Source organism: Pomacea canaliculata, linkage group LG10 (genome assembly GCF_003073045.1).
Source record: "Pomacea canaliculata isolate SZHN2017 linkage group LG10, ASM307304v1, whole genome shotgun sequence".
Lineage (NCBI taxonomy): Eukaryota > Metazoa > Mollusca > Gastropoda > Architaenioglossa > Ampullariidae > Pomacea > Pomacea canaliculata.
In genome coordinates, this window is record NC_037599.1 from 13,819,123 (window position 1) to 13,843,499 (window position 24,377).

General features: G+C 49.6%; 1 protein-coding gene across 1 annotated transcript in view; it reads right to left on the bottom strand.

The window, feature by feature from the left end:
* LOC112573513 (nucleolar protein 4-like) overlaps positions 1-24,377 on the bottom strand; it is a 142,184-nt gene that overhangs the window by 61,488 nt on the left and 56,319 nt on the right. Inside the window, exon 3 of the mRNA XM_025253962.1 lies at positions 17,654-17,929. Within this exon, the coding sequence (XP_025109747.1) occupies positions 17,654-17,929 (276 nt within the window). The remainder of the gene's footprint in view (positions 1-17,653; positions 17,930-24,377) is intronic.

A 24,377-nucleotide genomic window follows, 5' to 3' on the forward strand; every position in this document is an offset into this window, starting at 1 on the left:
TCCTGTCGGGACAAGTTCCAGTTCAAGTTACAGACCTCGGGGTACTATTTGTCAGTGGGTCCCCTCATTTGAATTCCTCACTTTATCCACAATACCTTTTATGTTTCTTAAACACCTTCCCCCTTCTAGCTTTTTTTTTTTTTTTTTTTTCACTTCGTGAATTGACTCCTCCCATACTTCCTAAATAATCCCCTTTCTTTTTCCCATGTCCTGTAATGTCAGTAAATCAGTAAGGAGTATTACAAACTGTCCGTTAAGTTATTCTTGTATTTTCATGCGACGACCTAGACATCCAAACAACTGCAGTTTATGTATTTGAAAATGTTAATAGTCGCCTTCTGACTCCGACTACTGAACAAAAAGGTAAGGGACGATCTTTATCATGAGATCGATCTAGTGGAAGGTCGACTCCTTTCGACCTGTTTAAGGACAGACAACCAGCAAGAGAAAAGGATGACTATGATTACCAAAGAAAAGAAAAAATAGAAAACATCATCTAAAGATGTTTTTAAACTTTCTTATCACTGATTTCTCATAAAATCTCAATTTATTGACACGACACAGACATACACACCAAGACATGAAAGAAAAGGACGAACAGTGAGAGGGAGAGGAAGAAAGAAAGTGCTGCCCACTGCTGCCAGCAGACACCTTCCCACCCCTCCCTGCGCTCTACGCAGTAGTGGAAACATGATGCGGGTGTGCCACCCGGAACCAAGTGAATGTTTTTTTTTCAGGTGTGGAGCAGATGATGGCCGCGTGTGCGACTGTGGAAGTGGGGCGGGTTGAGGACGAACCCCAGTCTCAGGACCGCACGACATCGATTTCTGACTGAGAACTTCCCTCGTCACGTGACACGAGAGCCGCCGACATCAAATGTAAACAGATGAACGAACAGGGCGTGCGTACACTGACACACACACATGTACGCACACACATGCACATACACACATGACCACACACACACATGACCACACACACACACACAGGTGAGCTCACATACATCTCGGGGATGGACAAGACAGCCCGGCAAAGGACAATAAATGTCGCACCTGTCTGTCTGTGTATAGTCCGCCATACAATCTGATAAACCAGGGGCTATGCATACTACCTAGCTTACTGTATGCATATAAACGTCCATATAAACGAGCAAGACAAAGTCTCGCTATCCTATTTTACTATATGTTTTATATATATAGTATCAGCCAGACAAAACAATGTGTAATACAACATATAAAATCATCAATAAATCAGGTAAGTAAAACTGTCCACAGCTCACCTTGTGTTACATAGCAACTGTACTCCAGTCCCAGACATGTCACACGTCACAATGTTACATCACAAGCCTGTCTCCTCATGTGACATGTCATCGGCCTGCAGGACTCAAAACGGAAACTAAGACCGTTAATGGAGTTCAATTGCACAAGGAGGGAACGAAAAGACCAAGACCAAAGCACTTAATAAACTATGGGAGGGCCAGGGGGGGTTGGAGGTAAAATATCAGCCTCGGTGTGTAGCTTTGTAGGGCAGTCGATACATTTTATTTCTCCTCGGGTTGTTGGATGTACAAAGGGAGGGCCGTTCACCCCAGCCAATCAATAGCGAGTTTCTTCTCGCACCCCACCCAACTATCCACAGTGCCTTCCTGCGACCTCGACAATCAATTTCTCTGGCACACAGGTAACTGGAGAGAAGAGAGCAGTCGACAGTGCCACGGAATGCAAGAAGATAAGCACACACACACACAGAGTTATATATATAAGCATGCCCACACAACCACACACACACATACAGGCATGCGCACATAATCACACATACAAACACTCCTCCTCCCTGATGGACACCCACGCGCCTGCGTGCAACTTGATCTACTGATGTGAGTAAGCAACGGACAGAATGATAACCAGTCCTCCAGCTTCTTCATAATTATCATCTCCTCTTCACTCCTGCTTCATACAAGTCCAGCATCACTGCATGTTACCTGTACATGCACGATGACACCAGGCAAGGTCAGTCTTGTCTCACCTGTGATCTATTCACCCTGAATGACCACGTGTGACACTGGACTAGACGATTTCACGATGTTGACACAAGGTGGCAAGGAACTAAGGTAACCATCAACACCAGGGTTTTATTTCGGTCAAGATTGGGATAACTCTTCATTGCAAATGATTTCTCCAGCAGTTTCACACCGATGTCAGGTGAAGCTCTGGTAACAGACTTTATAACCAAACGGTGGCGTAGGAACCAAGGGAGCAAAGGTCAGCCAACCCCCTCAAAAAGAAAAAAAAACTGAGGAGGTGAGAATGTGAACGCCGTTCACTGTCAGCATGGAGTTTGCTCCCCATCACCATCTCTCCCAAAGCCGAGCATCTTCCTAAGCCACTGCCACATGAAATCCTTGCTAAGAGAGGGAACAGTGTCAGCCTGGGTTTAGCTTCCTCCTGTTAACAAGACCTTGTCTCCTGCCGCTCACAGTTTACGCCCGTTAAAGCCATACCCGTGTTTTAAACATTTCCTGTTAATAAGACCCGGCGATAACCGAAAATAACACTAAGGTATAAATAAGTTCCACGCCTATGTTAACAAAAATAAAAAGCTTTTCCACAGACCACACAACTGTATACAAATAACCTGTCACGTGTAAACAAGACCTACAACAATATCGTTGATTACATTCATCTTAGAATTCCTCCTTCAAGAGTACCCGTGCACAGTCTGATATCACCTTGTCCCTTCAGAGTCTCTCTGATTCACCCTCCAGACAACACTAGCCCCTCCCCGATCCACCTCCAAGTGACATTACTTACCGCCATACGGGTACTGTGTAGTGGCTGATGATCTGTGAGTGAGCGGAGGAGCATTGAGCCAACGTTCTAGGGGTGAGGTAGGGGCCCACACCGTCACTAGTCTCCCCCCGGGAGTGCAGGAAACAGTCGTCTGCGCACCTGACCTGTCGCCGTTTGTAGGTGCGAGTGAATAGACTGGCCCACCAATACCTATATAATAGACTGGCCCACTATTGCCTAGCGAGGAGAACGGCCCACCTAGGGCATAGACTGGCCCACTAAGGCATAGACTGGCCCACTAAGGCATAGAATGGCCCACCAATGCCAGCGATACTGTCGGCCTCAAGTCGACACACCCGGCACTTGGCCTGTGAAGTCACATCTGAGCACAAAGCCCTCTCACCGCCTCCCCCACACAGACTCCCTCCCACACCCCTGGAGTGTCCTCGACGTGAGGCCGACAGGAGGGTCTGCGGTGCGCCTGGTGTCGCGGGGTTGCGGAGGTGGGGAGACAGGAACAGGACTGGCGGCGCCCCGGCCAGCGCGTGTACAGGTAACAGCTGTGTCGCGTGCCGTGCGCGAGGCCGAGGGAGGTGCTACTTGAAAAAAAAAATGCGTGTGCGACTAGCGGGGGTTGGGGGTGGTTCGCCCCCTCATCCCCTTCTTTGGAGAGCGGGTTTGCCTGACACCGGTGTGCCATCGATCGGCGCCACGCTTTGTCACGGCCCCCGCTCCTCCAAACCTTCCTCCCCGTGCTACAGCCTGGCTACACCCAGCTCTCACCCTCTGTTACACTCAGCTCTCACCCTCCGCTACAGCCTGGCTACACCCAGCTCTCACCCTCCGCTACAGTCTGGCTACACCCAGCTCTCACCCTCCGTTACACACAACTCTCACCCTCCGCTACATCCAGCTCTCACCCTCTGCTACATCCTGGCTAGACCCATCCCTCTCACCTTTTTCTTTCTGTGTATAAGTTGTTTTCTGTAAATGGATGTAACGTATACATACCTGTGAACAAGATCAGACTACAAAGCCTGTTTCTCGCTCGACAAAATCTCAAGTTTTACACGTAGAACGACCGTTAGCCACAAAGTCACGTGACCGTTAATAACGCTTGTCTTGGCGCTTGGCTTTCTTGGACCTGCACATTCTTTAACTTTTTCAACAGACGATCTCTTCCAAATGAATTTTACACCCGTGCCAGTGCGCATGAACACCTCCTCCCAAACACACACACACATATCTATGCACACACGTACGTGCACGAGGGCAGGAAAAACGAAGAGAGAGACACACAGACAGACAGAGGGCAAGAAGTCGCTGAGGCAGAGGAACAAACACAGGTCTTCAGTGTTTGGTGTCGCATCATAAACATATACATTATACATCATAAACACATACATTATACAGGAAGGTGGACATGCGGTCATGACGGACTGCTTGAACTGCAGGGGTCAAGAGGGGTTATCTGACGCACATGTGGCGCAGACGTGGTGACGTCACTGTTCGGTCACGTGTGATGGCGTCAAACGACAGCCACTACCGACCACAGCACGACGACAATAAGCAGCTGATAGCCCCTTGTGTTTCACTCACAGGAGGCCAGGAGGCAAAGTCTCCCGTAAAACTCATTCTAGTCTGTGACAAGACCATTCCATCAGGCACGCGCAAATTATTAATCAAGAAAACGTTGAAAGTCTTCACGTGCACCCCGTGTACTTAGCTATACACTGCATAACGTCTATCGAACATAAAACATAACAAGCAGCCCACCTGATTAATGACAAAAACACCTTTTAACAGTTTTACAAGTGAGAGCGCCCCCACACACACAGAGTGATGTCACGTGTCTCACACCCACCCACCACTAACCCTGTAGAAATGAGACCTTGACAATAATCGTCAACAACATCTCCATTTCAGAAATGAGACAACGGTGTGCAGCAATGTGATCCTCCGGGTTATACCAATACAATCAGTCTATTAGGCAAACCCAACTTTTTCATTTCGTCCTCCGTTTAATACGGAGGGGAAAAAACTCACGTGGCGCGACTTTAGTGAGAGAACTGTCTGCCTGTCACGTGACTATCCGGCCCCCTTGATGACGACAGCAGGGTCACCTCTGCAGATGGAGGCCCAAGGTTCGCATCTCCTCTGGAGACATTTATATGTGACACCTGTTTGTAGGGTCGGCTGTGGGGAGTTTTCTCCGGTTGGTCTGGTTCCCCAACCCCACCAAACCCTCCCTTCTCCACGACTGAACCCACGGACCTAGTGGCGGTGCTACCCCATGTACCCCATTGTATCAGGGGTGCTGTCCCAATATGACCCGCGAATATTATCCCTTAGTCTTCTCCAGGAGTGTCCCAGTGTCCCCACAGTCACACACACTCCACACAGTCTCCACAGATGCTAGCGGTCCGCCACAAGAGCGCATAGTCACCTGCAACGCCTTCAAACGGACAATTGTTTACGGTGAGGCAGCAAACAACCCCAACACACGCTCTCCTCACACGCTGTCTACCCGATGCAGCACATTGGTGTGCTCGTACGTTCGTCTGTCCGCGCGTGTTCACGTGTCTGTGTGTGCGTCGTGACGAGCGGCAGGCGGGGGATGCCACGCACAGACAACAGTCGCCTGCCATGAGGCCGGCCATTCATCACTGGTTCCCTGCCCGCCCTGCTGCACATCCCTCAGTCTGCAAGGAGGAGCTGCTGGTGCGGGTTGTTACTGTCCCCCGCCGTATAGCACGTGCTCCTGTGATCTCTCCCTCCCTCGCCCTCCTGTTCCCTCCCCACCCGTCTCTCTCTCTCAACACACGTATGTACATGTAACGAAGACAGAGAAAAGAGAAGAAACCAAAAGCAGACGAGTAACGGCCGAAAAGAAACCACCATGTACACACCACACCCGACTACCCGAAAGATTAAAAGATTCTGCAAAATGTAGATGAAGTAATCACTTGATTATTTAATTTATTTATGAGGTCATATCCCATCAGTAGGGAGGGGGACACGGGGGACGCCCAGGGACCGGGTGCACAATGGCCGGGTGTCAGCATCCAGCGCTCATGTCTGACGTGATGTTGTAGCTGCAGCTGTTAGCGACTGTACAACCGCTGGCATGACCGTGACCATCAGGCTAGAGTCAGTGAGCCCGCCACACCTGCTAGTGGCATGACGTCACGGCCAGGTAGGTATTTCTGGGCGTCAGGTCTGTGGACTATATGACGGGACGTCAGGGCTCACAGAGACAATGTTTACTGTGGGCGTCAGGCTGGAACTCACACCTACACTGTGGGTGTCATAACGACCACCTAGTGACATGAGTCTAGTGTCACGTGAGGGCAAGATGACACGTGGTCACCATCAGTTCTTGGTGTAGCAGACGACAGACTTTTCTGTCGACACCCACCAATAACCGGAGACACATCAGCCAGAGTGCACCGTGTGCGGCTGGGCACAGAATCAAGACTGACGTCACAGCCCCTGCACGTGGTCTCTGACGTCACGACTAAGCTGCACTCGCTATCCTTCCGCCCATTAAACTGTTTTAGCGCTGAGGTCGAGGTGGTGTTAGCTGCCATTGCTAAGGTCGTGCACATTTGACCATCTTTTGAATATTCAGCGCAAGGCGTCTGCACTGCAGAGAGCATTTACATCTAGAAACCATCAGGCTCCTGGTAGAGACCTTCAGACACACAGACACCCCCGTGCAGGCGTCCACACACACGACCACACACACGTCCACATCCCTGCCACGCGTGTGCGTACACGTGTGCACAAAACATGTACATAGACACGCGCAATGAAAACACAAATGTTGTGGAGGCATTCACTGGAAAACAAACTTGAACGACTAGGGTCACAGACTACAAGAGTGAAATATTTCTTAATCACTTCTATATTTATAAACAACACACGCACGAGCAGACAACATAACACCCCGCAATCTCATCATGCACCCGCCCGCACCCCGAAGTACACGTCACACACGCGCTTGGCACACCAAGACCAACGGTTTGCTGATAACAGCGGGTGTGGGTATCCCAATATGGCGGCATGAAAGCCAGTGTTCATATACTGCTCTCCATGACGAAAACGATCGAGCTGCTTTGTGCTCAAAAAAAGTTTTTTTAAAAATAAAAGTTATCCTGTACTTGTTTACTTGTACAGATGCCTGTCTATACACAAAGGTTCAGCTTGTGGTCAAGGATGCAGGTCAGCCCTCCACCATCAGCAACAAGCAGAAGCGGGACCACCCAGGTGCTACCGGCCACGTGTGAACACTGGTGACAAGTGAACATTACCTCGCCCACAGATGGAGAGTAAGTCTAGAGAGCGGAATGGGTGGTGAACCGTGACAAACCCTCGTGAGAAACAGATGACATGTTACAAAGTATTGCACACACCAAGATCGAGGTAGTAAGGAATCAGTAACATCTCTCTCTCTGTCCCACCCACCCAGCCACCCCACCCACACACACACGCATAGTCTCTCATACACACCCAGACACCCGCACACAGAGAGCACCCGTAAATACAGCGGGTACGTCAGAATCTAAAAAAAGCCAAGACTACCTTGGTGGCTTCAGCTTTGTCAGTAGTCGTAGTTGTTGAAGTTGCTGCTGTTGTTGTCTTTCCATTATCCTTGCCGTTGATAGCCGTTTGTCCCTTGTGGGATTTGTTTGTTTTTCGGGGCATTGTTGTTGTTTACGTTGTTGTTACAGTTGACAAAAGCTGACTTGCTCTCCTCCCTGTATTCTCCCAAACGAGCGGGTGGCGGATGTTTCGCAGACTTCTGTGTCAGACACCAGTCTCGATAATCTCACGCTCGTCCTCCACCGACGGGCCACCACGTGATTGATGCTGGTCAGGGGGTCAGGCAGTCCCGTGGTGAACGCTTGTCCGGGGTCGGGCAATCACGTGGTCAGGGCTTGGGGTAGGGTCAGGTCACGTGCTACTCCTGTCAATGGCGCGACGTTTCATGTTGAAAAGCTTGTAAGTGCTTCAAGCTTCGAACCCGCGGATCTGAAGGTTCGGCAAAACGTAAAGTGTCACGTGAGATTCCAGACCGGAAGGGGTCAGACACAGGAATAAAGTCGGGTAGACGAATGGAATCCGCTCCACACGCAGGCTGTCCGGGTACAAACGTTCGCTCGCGGTGAGAGGCTGGGCATCTACTACGTACCAGTCGTCGGTGTGGCAACACTCAGGTCTCCCCTCGCACCAGCAGGTGTCCAAAATGGCCTGGCGGTGACAGGCTGGTGGCACGTGTGCGTATAGCTAGTGTCCCCAGTTGCCTTGGTGACGCCCCGTTCGTGTCACGGAGGAACTAAACATCGCGGGCCTGTCACACCCACGTGTGGGTGCTGCGGAGGAAGAGCCGGCGATGGAGAGAGAGAGGGAGCAGACTCGGTGCGGGGGTTCCGCGGCAGCGCTTTTGTAGGAGGCCGAGACGGTGGAGGTGAGGACGAGGGCGAGGGAGGGGTTGGGGGAAAGAACGAGCGACCTACACAGGTAAACTGGCAAACACCACTGGCGCACGTGCAGGTAGCAGCAGCCTGTAGGTACGGTGCCCCCACCTGGTGTCGCGTGCCCGTTGACGGTCGATAGAGGTGCAGGTACAGTGTGTACACCAGGCCCGTCGTCAGCCCGTGGTGTGCCGTGGTGTGCGCCCAGGACCCAGCACAGCCCGCGCCTGGCTTGCCGAATTGATCAGCAGTCGGGAGGCTGGAGGAAAAGGGGGGGATGGAGGAGAAAGGAAGGGTGTGGAAGAGGGGGGGAGTGGGAGTGAAAACAGGCCCGGATGGATTCCGGTGGGTTTTGCTGCGAGAGGGTGGCGAGGCCCGCTGCTGGAGGTGAAATCGGTGGCGGTGTTTTTGTTTTTTATTATTTTTGTTTTTTAGTTTTTTTAGTGTCGGCACTCAAGCCACCAATATGGAGTGTGGATATGAAACATCAGGACAACCAGTGTGGTGGTGAAACATTAGGACAACACCAGGTGGGAATGACATTAGGGTACTCGTGGGTTCGTGTGAAGATGTTTAGACACCCGCCAACAATCCCCCCGCAACTCCTACACCCCTCTGTCACACAAGGGAGGGAGTTCGGGCCTGTATTGATGGGGAAGGGTAAGTGGGATTGGTTTTTTTGAGGCTTGAAAAATCGGAGAAATTTGGAATGACTTGGGGTCGCATCTCGTCCCTAGGTTGACGGGAAAACATTTCTCACAAGGTTGCTGGACCTCGTGTGACAAGGCACGCGGGGTCACGTGATGTGACAGGTAGGCCGGTCTTGTGTATCGCAGCTGAGGATCGTCTGACAATATACAGTATTGTGTTCGCCGCTATTGTATGTACAAACTACGACTGTAGGTGCTGAGTCATGTCACAAACACGAGCGAACCGCATGCAGCGAATCCTCGCATCTTGCTGATCACGAGTGTGTTTGGACTGAATTCTTCGCGAGTTCGATGTAAACATTGAAATGCTCTGGATTATTTCTAGTTTAAACTTGCGTTGGAACCAATATGTTACACATGTCAGTGTGTATAACTAGTACTTTACACGAGTCTGCATGTGTTTCCAGATGATGCTACATCAGTTTGATACACACGTATAGTAACTTTCACATTAGCCTGCAAACAAAACATAAACACACGTTTGTCTTGCACGTGTTTAATCGTGTGCACGTGAGGAGATTTCGGCGAATTTGACTCATCCTTAACACAGAAAGAACACTTTGCAGAACACACCACACAGTACAGTCTACACAGCATACGTGTAGTGCACGTCTTGAGACACACGGAGGGTTCACGTGTAAAGGTGACGACCCCCGCTTGACGTCATCGCCCTACAGATTAACGACCACGTGCCCGTCCTTAACATCTGCTTCCCAACCCGGGGTCAGCGTGTTCACCGCTACCTTTGTTCATCTCTTCACCCATGCAGGCCCCCGACGTGCACCCGCCACCCGGTATGACAAGGGGAAGAGGGGAGGTCCGGATCGAGACTGATCCCCGCAGACGGGTGGGAAAGAAAACGTGGGATCCACCCGTCCTGTGCCCAGACTCTCTCATCTCCACGTACCTGCCGTGACTCGGAGTGGCCAGTACTGCACAGACACACACTCCCACCAGTGGCTGGAGCATCCCCACCCCACCTCCACCCCAAAGAACCCCGCCTGCTGCCTGACTAGTGTGGGAGGGGGATGCCGGGAACCCCAGCAAGCTCACTGAGGAAGGGGGTCAGAGGAGGGAAACCGAAGGAGTTCCCGGATCGATGATGGGCGCCTGAGCTTGAAAGGTTTGTGGACAGGGGGTAGGGACTGCCCTCTTCGTCAGGAGGCAGAGAGAGAGAGATTCACGCGCGCACACACACATACACACACGTGCACGCGTCCATTTGGGTTTTGCTCTTTGATTTCTGGGCGTTATGAAACCTTGACCGCGGCTCACCCCTACCCCAGGCTTAATCTATTCCTGCTCCACGTTGTCCTGGCAGAAGAGTACCCAACACGCGCCAGCTTCCTGAACAAAAGTCCCTATTCCTCCCTCTCCCTCTCCTCCCAACACACACCTCCACTCCCGTCGAGGGGTCTGCTGCACAGCGTTGGCTACTTTCCGCTATTGCCCACACAGGTGGCCCACATAACCAGGCTAGAGTAGCTCCCACAGCTGTCCACACAGATGGCCCACATAGCCAGCCTGCAGCTGCCCACACCGGTGGCCCACATAGCCAGCCCACAGCTTCCCACACAGGTGGCCCACATAGCAAGCCTAGAGCCCCTCCCACAGTAGCCCGCAGCTGCCCACAGCTGACAAGATGACATGAATCAGCGGTCGCGATGCGTAGTTAAGAAAAAAAACTGTCTAGCCCGCAATTTTTTTTTCGTTTTGAAGAAAAGTTGTCGCTAGCGCATCGTCGATAAGACGAACAGGACAAACAGCAGATGACGATAATGACAGTGGCGATGTTCGTGGTGACGACTGCTTTCCTTGACCTTGATCTTGCTGGTGATGTTCGGCTAACGGCGTCAGCAGCACGTATGGCTGGTAATGACAGAGATGAATAAAACATGAGGGACTTTATTACTGAGGGCTTCTCCCCTCCCCCTCACTCCCCCCCCCCTGGCGCCTGCTGACCACCACACTGCACTGTCAGCCCTCACTAGGGGCGCCCACCTGTGTGTATGTATGCGCGTGCGTGCGCCGTGTCTTTGTGTATGTGTGCGTGTTTGTGTGTGTGTGCGTGCGTGTATATGCGCGCACGTGCTGGTAAAGACAAACAGGATACGCGACACAGCTTGATATGAATGCGAACATTGACGACGACCCTGTTATCAATGAGTTGAGATTTAGTGGTTGATGTCTGTGTGACACGATTGAGATCCGCATTAGTGTTCACAGTCGTGACTGATGGCAGTTTTAGTGTTCACAGTCGTGACTGATGGTAGTTTAAGCGTTCACAGTCGTGACTGATGGCAGTTTTAGTGTTCACAGTCGTCACTGATGGTAGTTTAAGCGTTCACAGTCGTGACTGATGGCAGTTTTAGTGTTCACAAGTCGTGACTACATCAACAGGTCGCGATAAGTGGTGCCTACATGGGGTGGAAAGGGTAGTGACTGTTTTCATGTCGGGGTAGCATCACAACAAGATGAGGGAGGCAGTGTGCTGTTGCTGTGGCTGCACGCGTGCGTGTGAAGTGCACGTGCAGGCGAGGGCTGTAAAACGACTTTACAGCAAACGTATTCATGCAGCGGCCTACAAGGTGTGACTAGCGGTAACACCCCGTCACAGCATCTTCCAATTATTGTCAGACTGCAGTTCACGACACACGAAGGTATTTTGAAAGGTCTACACGGGTACCGGGCGTCAATTAGCATCACCCAAGCTCCATTTCTCAAGTTTCATGATCAACACGCAATCGCAGCTGGTCCGATGATTGTCTGCATTATGAACAGTTCTAGGTACGATAGTTTGCAGGTGCTCCGGGTGCTTTTTGTGTGTTTACAGGCCGTGCACTGTGATATTACAGTTGTCAGGTAATTTAAAGTGATGTCATGTTACAGGTGGGTCAGGTGTTTTCAGTGATGGTCCAGGCGCTACACAGATGCGCTAGACACTTACAGAAAATTTAATGAGAAAGGACTCCTGCAGCAGGGATTTAAATTTCATCGGTGTAAATATTCCATCAGTTAATAGATTTTACCTATGAGGCAGTCAAGGCGGTGTTGGTGTGAAACAGCAAAATGTGTTAAGAATTATTTGTTCGATCCCAGTGATCGCACAGTCTGTCAGACGTGCAAGTCCACCCCGCCACCCAGTGACCCTGACCCCTGATGACCAAGTGGGCCAAAGCCCGGTGGCCACCACGCGGAGGCTGCAGACACCAGCAGCGCCTGTCACAACAGGGTCAGGAAGAGCAGCCGTCCTCCTCGCTGACTTTTATCTTTCGTGTCGGCAACCCCAAGAGCAAGGACAGTCTCATCACCACCACCAGCAGCCGCAGCCACCGTGTTGACTGAGCTCAGACGCCGCGACTGGAGAGGAAGCAAGCGAGTGAGAGACAGAGACAGAGCGCGAGAAGGACGACACAACTCTCCTGACCCCGTGAGGTCACGCAGCACAAAGGTCTGTGTGTGACAAGTCCCAAAACTCCAGGAAGAAGGAACTGCTACGTCATCCTGCGAAGGGCGGTAATTAAACAAGGATCCAAGGGAGGTGACCTGGAGGGAAATATTAGTCATCACCAGAAGAAAGATGCCTTTGAAGTATCGAGACACCAACAGGTTAGAAAGGTTGAGCCAGACTACTGCCACTACCTCGCAGATCTTTGCCTGCATCCACATCTGTGTGTGTGAGAGAGAGACACTGTGGCATCAATGACTGGACCGAATCAGAAGATGTGGGTGAGGCCGTTGGACAAAAAAAAATGAAGTCGGTCAGCGAGTCAAGAATACTGGTCAGAAATCCTATTGGCTAATAAAGAGGTCAATGTCAATTTTAAGGGTCAAAAACCTCTGGACAGTCAATAGTCCTGGCCTGATCGGTGTCAAGAATAATGGCCCTAAATACCCTTGGTTAAAACAACGGGAGGATGCATTCTGTAACAGCTATTAACCAGAGCACACGACATCGGCGTTCAGATGCTGAGGCAGTAAACACGCGGATGAGCAGCAGAGACACCACGTGACATGTAGGTCCGTGAGCCAGGGTAAGGAAAGTGCATCCACGCGACTTGGAGGACAAGCGTCCCTTATCCCCCTCCCCTCGGGCCACGGCTGGTTGTACGGGTGTCGGTAAGAGGGTGCCCAGTGCGCGGCCGGCGGCTGTCGGCAAGCGGGAGATAATGACAAGCTATTAGCACTGACGCATCGCTCTTCCCTTCCACGCAGACGACTGGGGGAGGGGCGGAGAAAGGGATGGGAGGGAGGGGGTGAGGGAGAGCCAAAAGCAAAGCCAGGGAACCGATCATTTGTCGCGGAGGGCGGAGAGAGGAGGAAGAGGGGAGAGAGAGAGAAAGGAGACGGTTGGGAACGCGGGGGTCTGAGGTAGCACAAGGGGAGGCAAACCTGGCCACTCTGGCCTTGCTCGCCCCCATAATTCTGTTTTCTTGTCGCAGGGGCGAACCCCTGGGGCGTGTGCGGGGCTGCCAAATATGGGCATATCGATCGCGGCGCGTGGCGGGTGCATGACCACGTGACCCTGGTCTGCCCTCACGTGCATATGGTGACTGCAGGGTCCTTTGTGGCTTGTGTCCCTGGCCGACTTCAGCCCCCCCCCCCCATTGCCTCCGAGTCAGTCACTCTGATTGCTAGAGGTGGGGTGGTGGGGAAAGTGTCCGCCCCACAGTTCTGACAGCCAGGTTCTGCGATTATTGTCTGGGAGGGGGAGAGGTGAAATATGATGGTGCCGGGGCAACCTGCGACCTCGCGCACTATAACAGTCCTCTACCCTTCCGTAATAAATACCTCTTACTCCCCAAAACCCTCGTCAGCCATGCACTTGTCTTGCACACAAGTAATACATGCATATAGACACATAGACATACACACATACAGACACATAGACATCATAAATGTTTCTCACGGTGTCATTCCTTTGCTGATCACTTGTTTCTTGTGTTGTTAACCGTTGCTTCGTGTGTAGTCTTTCGTATACAGCACGGGGAAATGCGCTTATTTATTCTATTATTAAATCAATAAATAAAAACATAAAACCCAAACCCTAACGCAATCTTATACATACATGTATAGCTAACACACACAGTCGCATCTCGAATTTCCCGTAGCCCGTCACTTGGTGGATGGCAGTAAAGCTTCTGTTCCGTAGCAGTGTCCACCTTGCATCGACCCTATTCCTCTCCTGATGTGTGTGTGTTAGTGTGTGTGTCTTTGTTTCACCCCGCGCGTGCACCAAGTGTGGGCGGCAAGAAGCCCGGATGATAAGGCTGCAGAGCGTCCCCCGCTGGCACCGGGAGACAATGGCGACAGGCAGACTTCCAACTAGCATCATGCCACCTGACACACCCGCCACACCGCACACCGCGACACATCTGCCACTGTGCCCCCTGACCCCCCTCTGTACCCTCTGGCACATTCTATCATGTGTCATGACACATGTCACCGCTGTGCCGTCTGACACTGACCCCTGTCTTCCCCCTGCCACACCCTATTTTATGTGCCACGTGACACACGTGTGACCAGGAACTCACCTGACCCTTCCCTCCCTACTCCCGTCTAAATATTCTCTTCTGACCTGATCAACGCATGCGCGAAAAGACGAACACCCTCGTCAAATCTTGACCACGATCGCTCTAGTCTACTCAGCCGTTCTGTCTCAAAACAAGACCCAATTGGTTTAAACCTTAGTCTAACACTAACCCTAAACCCTTACGCTAACACTAACCCGAACCTAGGCCCCGACGCTGTCATATACATGTACACGAAGCTAACAAACTCACTTCCCACTGCACTATAGTCGCTTCAACAAATTACTGTATTTTCACAGAACACCATACCATGGGGGAATTAAAAGATGGTCTGCACGTGGCGGAAGTGAGAAAGTAAAAAATATTCGCCATCCGGTCACAGAACGTCTGTTCCCGAAGTCAATAGCCGAGGATGCTACATAAATCAGTCAACACACAGAGGAAGTTCGCCAAGAGATCGTTAAAACCTTGCGTCAAACAAAACTGCAGCAACGACCTCCTAATAAATTAAACAGTCGACTCCATGTCCTTAGGGGCAGTGCATAGGTTACTGTCAAGACCCATGACCTGTCCTGACTTGGAAAAACAAACCCTAAAAAAACAACAACAACAGTCAATAGTTTTACTTTCACGATGAGTGTCGCTCTCTGATCTTGTCCTACTCGTGTGTCGTGGTCTCGGGAAATGGCGGCCAAGCAGATATTGCACCCTGAAGAGACATACCCTTTTGAGAGCTACAACAAACCATCACTAGAAGGCACTCCTAACATAAAAATGAACCTCACTGAAATCACGAGGTGCCATTCTGTCAGCCACATGTTCCTGCCGGATGTCACCAGCAGCCTCACTAGTGACCGTAGTTATGAAGCGAGGGTAAGTCGTTGTCCTGAGGTAACATGGGGATGAAGGACAAGCTCTTGTTGTCCAGACCCGCAGATGTTGTACACGTGGAGCAAGATTGTGAGTAAAATGCTTTGGGGTAAAGAAACATAAATACCCTCTGGGTATCTGCACAGCATTGTAATTACGAAAACAAGACAATATTCCTTGAATTCTCCATGTTGCCCTAGGCCTAGAGAAACAACATACCCTCGCTTCATAGCTACGACCCCAGGTGTCGCTGTTTCGTCCTGGGGCTCACCAAGAGGACATACATCACTCACGTCGACCGCCATTCCGCTGATTGCGCTCTTGTAGATGTGCTCCGTCTTCAGTCGACCGTTTCTCTACCCGTCATTGGCAGATTCCTTGCTGGACAAGAAAATGTGGCAGTGAGAATAACGGAGCGAGACAGCAAGTGCCCGTTTGACTGGCCGCTCGCTAGCGAGACAAGCTCCTGCCCGCTGCTGTGCGGGACACACCCACTCCCCCGCCTGTGCTCCTCCCCCCTATTCCTCGAGCAGTCCATTACCCGTCAATCCATTATTTCTATTATCGCTGCACCCCCCACACCCGGCAGCCGCCGGCCCATGACTGCTGAAAGATTAAGGTGCGTCCCGGCCATCCGCCGCGTCACCGGGGACTCCAGGACAGGCCCAGGTACCAAGCGAGGAAGGGAGAACCAAGCCACCCGGCTCCACCCAGCCTCTCTCACGGCCAACCCAATCTCCGTCACGGCCAGATCAAAGCAGGGCCAAGCACACATGGATGGCAAGGGCGCTCGACCGTGGAACAAAAGCAGGAGCGGAGAGATGGAGAGAGCGAGGCACGAGTGAATAGTTCCTCCAGGAGGGTTTTGTGCATTCCACGACAACACACTGCAGCAAATCTGCCCTATGACTTGAGTTCTTTGAGGACTCACTCAGGCAGTCGTGACAGGCCAAACGTAGTCTTCGCCTCCCTGATTATTTATTTATCTAGACAAGCACATCTAGACAAATCTGCGCATGGACAACCGAAACAGTTCGACTACTCAGGAACAACTGTCAGGCTTGCTGATGACGCCTGTGAGAAAAGCCAGTAGCCGTCTGACGACAACAGTGATGTTCTCTCATCACAATGAAACAGCGGCCATCTATTTCCACACTTATGTATACATTACCAGCATAAACAGCCAGCACTGAGGTCAGCGAGTGAGGCCGGACAAAGCCTTGAGGTTAAGGGGACGCAACTTCCTCCTAAGAAAAAAAAAATCTGTAGCTTTTCTGACAGATTTGTTTCCCTTACGAGACGCCATAGTATGCGTGTCGCACTTTTCTGCTTCGAATAGCAATGTCAGCAAAGTCTGGAAAAATCTACATGAGGAAATGTTCTTATTTTTTATAGAACTAGAATGAACTTTTTTGTGGAATTTTGTGTATCGCCATTGAAGAAAGAAAGATCAACATGACGCCTTTGTCAAATAGGCATGGGGAGCGTGGTCACCTCCCCCCCCCACACACACACACTACCCACCCCAAAGAGTAAGCATTTAAGCTCTAACATTAATTACTAACGTTGAACAGCATCGGCTAGATATACCATCAAGTTTTCAGTCAGCACAAAGATTGTGTTGCATAAATCTTTCGCCTGATTTTGTATGCACACACAACATGGACACATGAACTCACATTATAGATTCTTCCTGAAATAATTTGATTCATACGTTTCATATGTCAATTACATACAAATAAACTATAACAACTTTTTTATTAGGATAAATAATAATTAATATTTTTATGTTAAACTTTTTTTCCCCACAAACAGAACTGGAATACTCAGAATCATCCAGAAAGGGAGATTACCACAAGGAGTAAAGGCACAACAAGAGTTGCAGCTCTTGGACCATCACAGACTGCGTTCACAACTTTGGAAACATTCAAACGTACATGTGTGTGTGAATGCGTGTCAGACAAAATTGAAATGCGCTCGCACCTACCACACACCCACACACGCCAAATCACACGAATGCACTACTTGCTGGACAGGATCGAGCAGACAAAGAAAGAAGACGGGGAGTGGGGTAGGTAGCAAAAGGCCGACAATCGTTAGATGAAAAACAACAGAAGGCGACGAAAATAATAATAACAAAAAAAAAAATAAACTGAAGAGTTTACTTCTTACATTTTTGAAATGGTGTTAGACAAACACAAGGACACTGCCAACAAAGACTAATTAGGTAATTAAGTGCATGCTGATTTCCATGTAGCCAGCGGCCAGTTACCAACCTCTTCATGGCAGGAGTAGTCCGACATGTAGCCTTTGTTGCGCATGTGGTTGAGGTACGTCTGGGTGATGGGTACACTGAAATCGATGATGGGTGGGTCGTCAGTCACGTGACATGCTGGTTCGGCGGGAAGCGAGGGAGATTCATTTTGATTGGCTGCGGCTGCCGTGTTGTTGTTGCCCTCTAGCGAGAGATGCATCCGCTTTTGGCAGTCGGTGCAGGACATCAGGAACCGCGTCACCGCCTCACGGGGAAGGAAGCTGTACGTCTCTGCGATCTGCAAGAAGAATATTTGTAACCTTAATATACCACCAGCTTTTGCTTTCCCTTTTTTCTTTGTACTGAGCTCTGGTGAGGTGTGCCTCACACTAGACAGCAGTTCAAAGCGCAGTTCAAAGTTCAAAGTGGAAGACCGAAATGAGTTAAATACTCGGTGTGTTGGATATCCTTAATAATTAGGAATGTAATTAAAGTTAAGTTTTTGAGATCTACAAATAATAATGATGATGATGACGATGATGATGTCAACTGGTCATTTTTAAAGGCAATTTTTAGATATTAGTTTTTAAAAATCCATCATTGCTGGGGTGTGCAGGGACTGTCTGGCCCGAAGGATGACAGGTAGCAGGCTATTGAATGCGGCCGCTGAGATGACCCTGGGCTGGGGCAGTGTCATGGCCATCAAGTTGCGTTCCCATGCATACGGCCCCGATCTTCAGCTCGTTTCTGGCCGCTCACTTGCCGCGTCTGATGCGTGAGCTGCGCAGCATCATACTCTGCTACAGTAAGGGAGATCACTGACTTGGGAGCTAGGTTAGGAAGTGATGCGACTGCTGGAGGAAATCTTGGCTCCATCGCTGGTTATCTCCTCTGATCTGGCCGCGTCGCTACCAGCTCGCCATTTCCATGATTTGATGACAGATGATACTGCGCACTGCTAACATCACGAAATGCAGGCGCTCAAAGAGCCAGCAACTCTTCCGAGCTTCCCCTTGCTCAGCGGAGACTTCTCTCCCTTGGACAACTCGCTTAGATGCCTAGAACGGCCGCAAGTATAATAACAATCAATAAATGTTTGAATAAAGGTAGAACAATAACAACAAAACTCAAAAACTATTTTCTATTGGAGGGAGTTATTCAACAAATAATTTTTAAAAAAAAAACAACTTTAGAAGAGCCAGTGACGTATTTAACTGGTTGTTATGGACGCTATAAAGTACAACCCAAAGTCGAAGCTGCAAGAGGTGGGGTTATGGCTGACATCTTGTCTCGGAGCACGCGCACTTCTCCTGTTGACATGGTTCGGTTTGTATTTTTATTTTGGATCGGGAACTCCGATCATCTCACCCTTTAGACTCGCCCATAGTGTGAAATCATCGCAAGGGAACAAGCACTTTCTTGTAAAACAATTCAATGTTCTGCCTCCAATAATTTCATAGAGTTCAGTCTTGGCTTCCTTCAATGGTTTGCTTCTAAACAGAGAAGATTTATCAGTGACCATAGCAACCAGACTGAAAGAAAAGAATAATCTTAGGATATTAAAAGAAATAAAACTCACTTTTCTTGAATAGTTTTTCCATATACCAAGGAATTATTCAAAGCCAGTCAGTGGATGGAGATGGGCTGCAGCTGTCAGAATACAGACAGGCCTAATCCCAACATGAAAATTCACTTTTCTTCACTTGGGTGCCTAGTGACCACAGTCTTCAGTAAACTCACAATTTATAACCTCTCTACTGCTCATATCTGCAGACGCCTAAAGAGCTGGTGGTGTAGGAAACATGTTTGCCTGCCTGTACTCACAGTTCAAATCTCGCCAATCAACTACACTAAAGAAAAGTGATTGTTCCTGTTGGGATTTCTCCCGTCTGTATTCTGACAGCTACAACTCATTTCCATTCACTGATCAGTTTAGACTAAAGTCACTAAGTACCAAAGGGTAAGCAGTTAGTTGAGTGGCTGGAATGTTTGAACCCGAAGGCGCAGTGGTTCGATGCTTGTAAGGCGCAGCAATCTTCCCCTAATCGACCCAGCTGTCAGAAGGGGGTACCTGGCTGTACAGAGGGGTGGGGATGAGAGGGAGAGGAGATGAACTCTAACTTCATGTGGGGTCTCTTACAACAACTTCTTCAGTAACATGAGAAGAAATAAAGGCTATAGACCTTTACCTTTACCTAAGCAGTCAAACAGCCAAGCTTTAAATGACACTGGCAACTTTAACTACTGTTTTGTTTTCAAGACAGACCCTATTGTCAGCTATCTATAATATTTTGAGATCCAGTCTCTCCTCTTAACTGTTGTTTTTCAGCTCGTTTCTCCCCCACCAACAATGGACTGTGTACGCAGACAGCGACTACCAGGACCAGGGGACATAATCGATGAGTCATTGTCGGTTGTTGATGAACAGAGTTACGCAACGCTGCCCACAAACGCAGCGCAGCGTGCTCCCAGGAGGATGGACACCCAAGTTACCCGAGACCAGAGGCATCTACACAACAGCGCCACCGCCTTCCTGCCTCCCTCCCAAAGTCCTCGGTTTTCCCTCCGTACAGACCTCTCGACCTCTCGACCTCTCGCTTATCTCGTTTGTTCTGATCAGTGACTTCAATAAGACCACGGCGTGCATCTAAGTGCAAGCAGCCGGATTGTGGTTGCAAGATGGTGTTCCTGTGACAACAACGACAATGATACCACCTGGGCAGCCATACAATTGCAAACTGACACGTTACAAAAAGACCACGCACCCGGTCCCTGGAAACGGAAGTGACCCAGGACGGGTGTGGGTGGCAGCACGTACCCGCCAGAGATTTGGATACCGGAGTCTGAAAGACACACCTTCTCACCTGGTTAAGGTAAAGAAAAAAAATCCAGAACTGTGAAACCATCATCGCCTCCTGACAAACCATCATCTCTTGTAGTAGGAGTATATAAGAGACAAACCAATGACACGTGTACTTTGTGTTCACAAGATGTAGACAAATGCCTATATTTAGTTTGTGCACCTCAGGCACAAAAGAGAATAAGTTGTAGTGTACTTGTGAATAAAGGACATTTTTTTTTAAAGTAACAAATCAGTTTCCTAATATATATCGTTACAACTTTAAGCTAACACTTGAGGTCGTCTGTGACCTTTGAGGTAGTTTCGGGGGTGACTGAAGCTGCCCACCTGAAAATCCGCAGCAGGTGCGACAAGAAAAGACGTGGAAAGGTTATAAGGCTACTTGGTGCGGCGTGACGTGTCTCTTCCCTGCTGGACAGACAGACACACGCACTAACTGACCACACTAGACTGCACGCTAAGACCCAACTCGTGGTGCGGAGGACGAAGCTCTGGACTGACGTGTAAGGTGGGCCAGGCCAGGGCCCACAGTTGGCCCACTTCAGGTACAAACCACGTGACGTCACCGTTTCCCTTGTACCTCCACGTTGACAGACCTTGCGCATGGAGCACAAGCAGCACTATTATTTCAGCAGATGAGGAGCCGAGTGCCGCCATGTGCCTCTTCTCTAAACGGGACTTCGGGTGAAGAATCGATGGGGACTGGGGGGACTGGGGGGACCGACCCGCTCCTTGTATCTGACCCTGACCCCGCCATGTCTGGAGGCTGAGGCGCTGCTTTATGTCTGTGTGTTTGTTTGTTTGTTTGGAGGGGAGAGGAGTTGCGTGACATTCAGCGGTGTGTGTGGATGTCGAGCTTGGTGAAGATACTATGCACTTTGATATAAAACCATATTCTGAGCTGGTTCAAGAACCAACTTTTCCCCAGCTGACCAGTCTTTCCCACCAAACACATCGCCAAATTTTAACTCACAATGGCTGAACAAACAAGTATAAACACGAACAGTTAATATCTCATAAAAAACGTGTCTTTTGCAGCAATGGACAGTAAATACCTGCTTACTGTAGCTAGGGAAGTGTGAAAGAAAGATTTTCTTGGCTCAGTAATCCAGTTCCTATAATGGCGCTCATTTGTTTCCATTTTTTTAAACAGACAGGTTAGGCTAGCTGGCTCTTGTACTAAAGTACACACAAAAGTAATTCATGCCTAAGTACACTGTTGTTACGCACTTGGAGTGTCCGAAGAGAAGACAGGAGAGAAAAAAAGCAATGGCGGTGGTAGGTGGGTTACGTAAGCAAGACTTCACCTCGGAGAACTGTTGCTACTAATGTGATGGCGAGAGAAGTTTGCATTTCTGTCTTCTCTCGAGCCAGTACCGGCATGTGGGTTTCCATTACTGAGCGATATTTCCATCACTCACACGTCACCAGCAGGTGCTAAAGTGATTTCTCAAGCTTCACGCCCAACTGCTGGCGGCTCGTGTATGAGGCTGGGCGGCACAAGTAAAGTTGGGGCCCGGATGCTGTTGTGACGCGGGCTGCGGCCACCGGCTCTCAGAGGGCGCTCTCAGATCGATGGCGGGACGTCCCGCCTTCTCGCCTGTCACCATGTCTCCTCCCCAACCACCACCACCACCACCACCACCACCCCAGCTTCCACATCCCACACCCCATCCATTTCTCTTCTGCCTGCTCGGTGCTTCCTCCTCCATTGCTTAACGACTTCGCCTGACGTTGGAGCTTTTGCTGCTGGGGCGAGGACGGGGTACAGGAGCATTGCTAGTCCGATGTAAGATCAGGGTCTCCTCGACCAACGACATGTCTGGTCACAGAGCAGAGGTACACCGTTTGGTATTAGGGAGAAAAGTTATTACTACAGCCATCACGTGTTTGTAATACAGAGGTACAGGGAGACACTCGGAACAAATGTGACTTGGGCGACTGGACAGATGTGTAGTACGTTTGGATAATTTTAGTGTTTGTGTGTGTGTTTGTGTGTCCTATAATTGACATGAACTCACCCATAGAGGCAGTTAAGTGGTATCATTACTATTATTTTTATTACTTCTACTATAATTACATAACTAGAAGAAAGGAGGTCATGAAAGATGCTGACAAACAGAGAGAGTGAAAAATGAAGCGAAAGTCGAGCAACATGAACAAAGAAACAAAAGGAACTTGGTGACGGAGCTAGAACACCTCAAACCATTATTTCCAGAAGTAAGAGGACTCCCTGCAACACGAAGCGATGCCCCACTACGCTCCCCAACCCCAGGCTGTTATAGTCTCCTGTAGACACACCAAGCTCACCCAGCCAGCTGTGGAAATGTCAAAGACTGGAGGTTTGGGGGGGGGGGGTAGGGATGTGGGACGGCTGCTTGTGGGACAGGGTGAGACGGCTGAGTGCGGAGGGATCTGCTACACACCCAGTGGAGGAGCTGGCTGTCCCCGCTATCGATCAGCCCCCCCACTTCCACCCTCACCAGCTGCGCGCACCACGTGCCGGCTTCCGGTCTCAAGAACTCCGAAGACATCTGTCAGTTAAAGCGCCAGTCGTCAGATGGCTAACTCAGGAGTCTTTTTAAAACATGTTGTTAGTGCTAACACGTCCTTTTAAACAAATGGTTTATGCTAACTCAAGGATCTTTTTCCAAATATAGTTATTGTTAATTGTTTAACACTATTTTTCAAAGATATTGTTGATGGTGCGTGTTAAGCTGGCATCGTGTTGCAATGGGTAGCAACATCCGCCGCTTAAGTGAAGAGAAAACGATAAATTGTAAACATGCCTATGTGTACACGTGTTTATATATCCACATATATATTTTAAACTAAGACTCAGATCCGTGATTATTCTGAGGTAACTGACAAAATATTGTTCACTCAGCTCGCTGGATTCGGGGGAGAGATTCTCAAACATCAAGTCCTATCCACATACTCTTCGTTTCTTATTATTCTTTCGGTCTTCTCTAGGGGTCCCCATGACTTTGGATTGAAAACTACGTGATACGTGAATCACGTTAAAGCGAAGAACTGCGTCTGTCTACGTCTGTCTACGTCTGTTCCTTCTTGCAGGACGTCTTCAGGGCGACGAGCGAAGTATCAATGTTCTTTCCGAGGTAACATGGATGGCTGGTGGCACTGGGATGTTGAGGGTCCCGCGCCGACCATCGAGGGTGATACCAACCACGTAGATGGGACTTGTGACGTGTCAGTGTAGGAGAAGTAGGAGACTGGAACCCATCGGACAACTCGTCTGCATGTGACCACAATCGATGACCTGGAGGTCGCCCGAGACGCCGGTGCCAGACAAGAGGACGAGCAGCTGTAGGGGTCCGCTGGCTACTCGTGTAGCTGTGACGCAGGTGCTGCAAGATGGCGGGAGTTGTTGGAGGGAGAGAGAGAGGTGAGGTGGGGGGTCCAGTCCCAGGAGAAGGAGTGACAGTAAAATGACAAGAGCGAAGGACGATTAGCCAGAACAATCGGGTCAAGACAGAAGTACACTCGGGTACCACGACATCTGGTCAAGACATTGAGTTCTCTTGGGTACAGTCACATCAAGGTGAGGGTCAGGAGGTCAAAACAGGAGTACACTAATGTACATAAATATACAAAAGTGCATTTCACAACTAAAGTAAATGTCTTTTTCGGGGGGTGGGGGAAGTAGGCCATGCGTATGTCCTGCGAAAACGAATAACTCATTAAAAAAATTGGAAGAAGCAAAAGTTATTTTTCCTTTCAGTATGTCTACCTTCAACAGACATTTCCCGAGAAGCTTAGAAGTAAGCTGATTAACTTGTCGTATTAGGTCACGTGTAGAACAAGACATTTATCGAATGACTCGTTTTGAAAATAAATTAAAATGCTGGTCTGCGAAATAACATGA